Source organism: Frankliniella occidentalis, unplaced genomic scaffold, assembly GCF_000697945.3.
Source record: "Frankliniella occidentalis isolate FOCC.00 unplaced genomic scaffold, Focc_3.1 Scaffold12, whole genome shotgun sequence".
NCBI lineage: Eukaryota > Metazoa > Arthropoda > Insecta > Thysanoptera > Thripidae > Frankliniella > Frankliniella occidentalis.
Window position 1 is genome coordinate 2,514,483 of NW_026267142.1, and position 2,293 is coordinate 2,516,775.

Genomic DNA, 2,293 nt, shown 5'->3' on the forward strand with positions numbered 1-2,293 from the left:
AAATTAGTGCGACACAGTACTCTGTTCAGAGAATCCAAACATTTTCAGTTTGTTGACTGCAAATAGTGATTTGGTGTTGTTTGCAGTTTTGAACTGCAAATAGTACTATGTGTCTTATGAACAGTTAAGGCTGCGATTATTTTTTAGAGCCTTACACGCAGTTGCAACGGCAAATAATGAAATAGCGCTTATAAGCAGTGTTGACTGCTATTATTTCAGAAATGTCTATTCACAGTTGTGACTGCAAACAGTCGTTATCTATTTGCACGCAGTTTTAACTGCTAATAACAGCGGCCAAAAAAAAAAATACCAATAAAGGCAACCAAATGACAGAATCCACTTGCACGGGGTATGTATTAAAATTTAAGATTGGTAGTTAAAATAAAAATATAAAAAGACCTCCTTTACAACCTCTTTCATCATCTTTTGATTACACGACAATTCACCCCCTCCAAATCCGAACCCACGTCCATTCACCTTAGGAAAATTTGAACCCAATCAATTCACCCTGAGAAAATTCGAACCCATGTATTCACCCAACCCTTTTTTAAAATTTTAAAGCCAACACTAGCGCGGAGTATTGACGTATTCGAAATTCTTAATAGCCGAGGAGTATCAACAGCCATGTAGCGGAGTATGCCCGAGCATCAACAATAGCCTGGCGCTCCGGGGAAACACATCACACTTACACGCGGACTTCACGGGCATGGGTGAACAAGGAAAATTACTCCGGAGTGAACGTGGAGGATACATCCTATCATATAATGGTTACTTGTATAATAAGCACGGTGAGAACAAAGATGGAAGCCGTACTTATTGGATTTGCCGCAAAAAACCTGCGTGCAAGAAAAGAGCAATCACCAGCAGCCCCCAAGGTGAGTGAACGCTAGACGTACAAGCGTCCACACAGTTCAAAATTGGTCATTCAGAAGTATTAACTTACATTATTTTGCCATGCAGAAAATTCGGACACCGTAGATATTTTCAAGTTTGTGGATCACCCTTCACATCTTCCCGCTCCCGAGGAGGCCGAGGCTGTTGGCGCCTACAACCAGCTGAAGCGGAAAGCTGCAGAACATCCAAATGCTCCCCCTGCTCAGATACTACGCGAGGGGATGCCTGAGGTAAGACGTATACCGCTCGCGTTTGCTACGACTGGCCGACATTGTTGTAATCTGTATTTTCCGTATCTTCAGATCCCGCAGGGTGCTCTATTTCATCTCCCTGAGCGGCGTTCGATGAAGAGGACCTTCAATCGACTCCGCAATGCTGCTGCGAATTTGCCAGTAAACCCCAAGAGTTTGGAAGACGTCGGCGAAATACCTGCCGACTACACCATCACTCGCGGAAGAAAGCAGTTCCTGATCTTCGACTCCTACTTCGACGAGGACGACGAGGACGACGAAGACGAAGACGTAGAAGAACGGGACAGAAGAAGGCGGCAGAACAGAATTTTGATTTTTGCATCCAAAGATCACCTTCGGAAACTTGCAGCGTCAAGTGTGTGGCACCTAGATGGCACTTTCGACACCCCTCCAGAAATTTTTGCACAAATTCTGACTATGCATGGAGAGTACCATAATGAGACACTTCCATTAGTTTATGCTCTACTCCCCAACAAGACCCAAGACACCTACCATCGAGCCATCGACGCCGTGATCGACGCATGTGAGCGGTACCGATTGCGCCGCCCTGCTCCACGCACTGTCATCACCGACATGGAGAAAGGCCTGATGAACGCAGTCCAAGCCCTCTTCCCCGCCACCGAGCTCCGCCTCTGTCTCTTCCACTTGCGGCAGGCAGCATTCCGCAAAATACAAAGTCTCGGCCTGCAACCCGCCTACCAAGATGACAACAATGACACGGTGAGGACGTCATTCCGTGAGGTGGTGGGTCTCGCTTTCGTTCCCACGGAAGATGTCGAGGAAGCCTTCAATGAGGCAAAGGCTGCGGCGCCGAGGTCGATGCGAGACTTCGTCAAGTACTTCGAAGAGACCTACGTACTTGGGAAGCGCGCGCGCAATCGACGCCAGCGCCGGCCACCCCGCTACTTGCCTGCGCTGTGGAACCAGCACCAAGCTGCCCGAGACAACGAGCCGAGGACCAACAACCAGACTGAGGGTTGGCACAATCGATTTCAGTTGGTTGTGGGCAAGAGCCACCCCACACTATACAAGATAATCGACGAGTTCAAGAAAGAAGAGGCCGACACTCGGGTCATGCTGAACGAGATTGATGCCGGCCGCAGCATCAAACCACCTCAGCGACTGAAGTACAAGCGGATCAACGAGAG

At 48.3% G+C, this 2,293-nt stretch overlaps 1 protein-coding gene across 1 annotated transcript; it reads left to right on the plus strand.

The window, feature by feature from the left end:
* Positions 1-706: 706 nt before the first annotated feature.
* Positions 707-2,291, plus strand: LOC127748746 (uncharacterized; the record flags this gene model as incomplete). The annotated part of the gene is made up of 3 exons (XM_052263505.1): positions 707-875; positions 961-1,124; positions 1,197-2,291. Coding segments are annotated over exons 1-3 (1,428 nt in total), but the record flags the coding sequence as incomplete, so codon positions are not given.
* Positions 2,292-2,293: the final 2 nt, after the last annotated feature.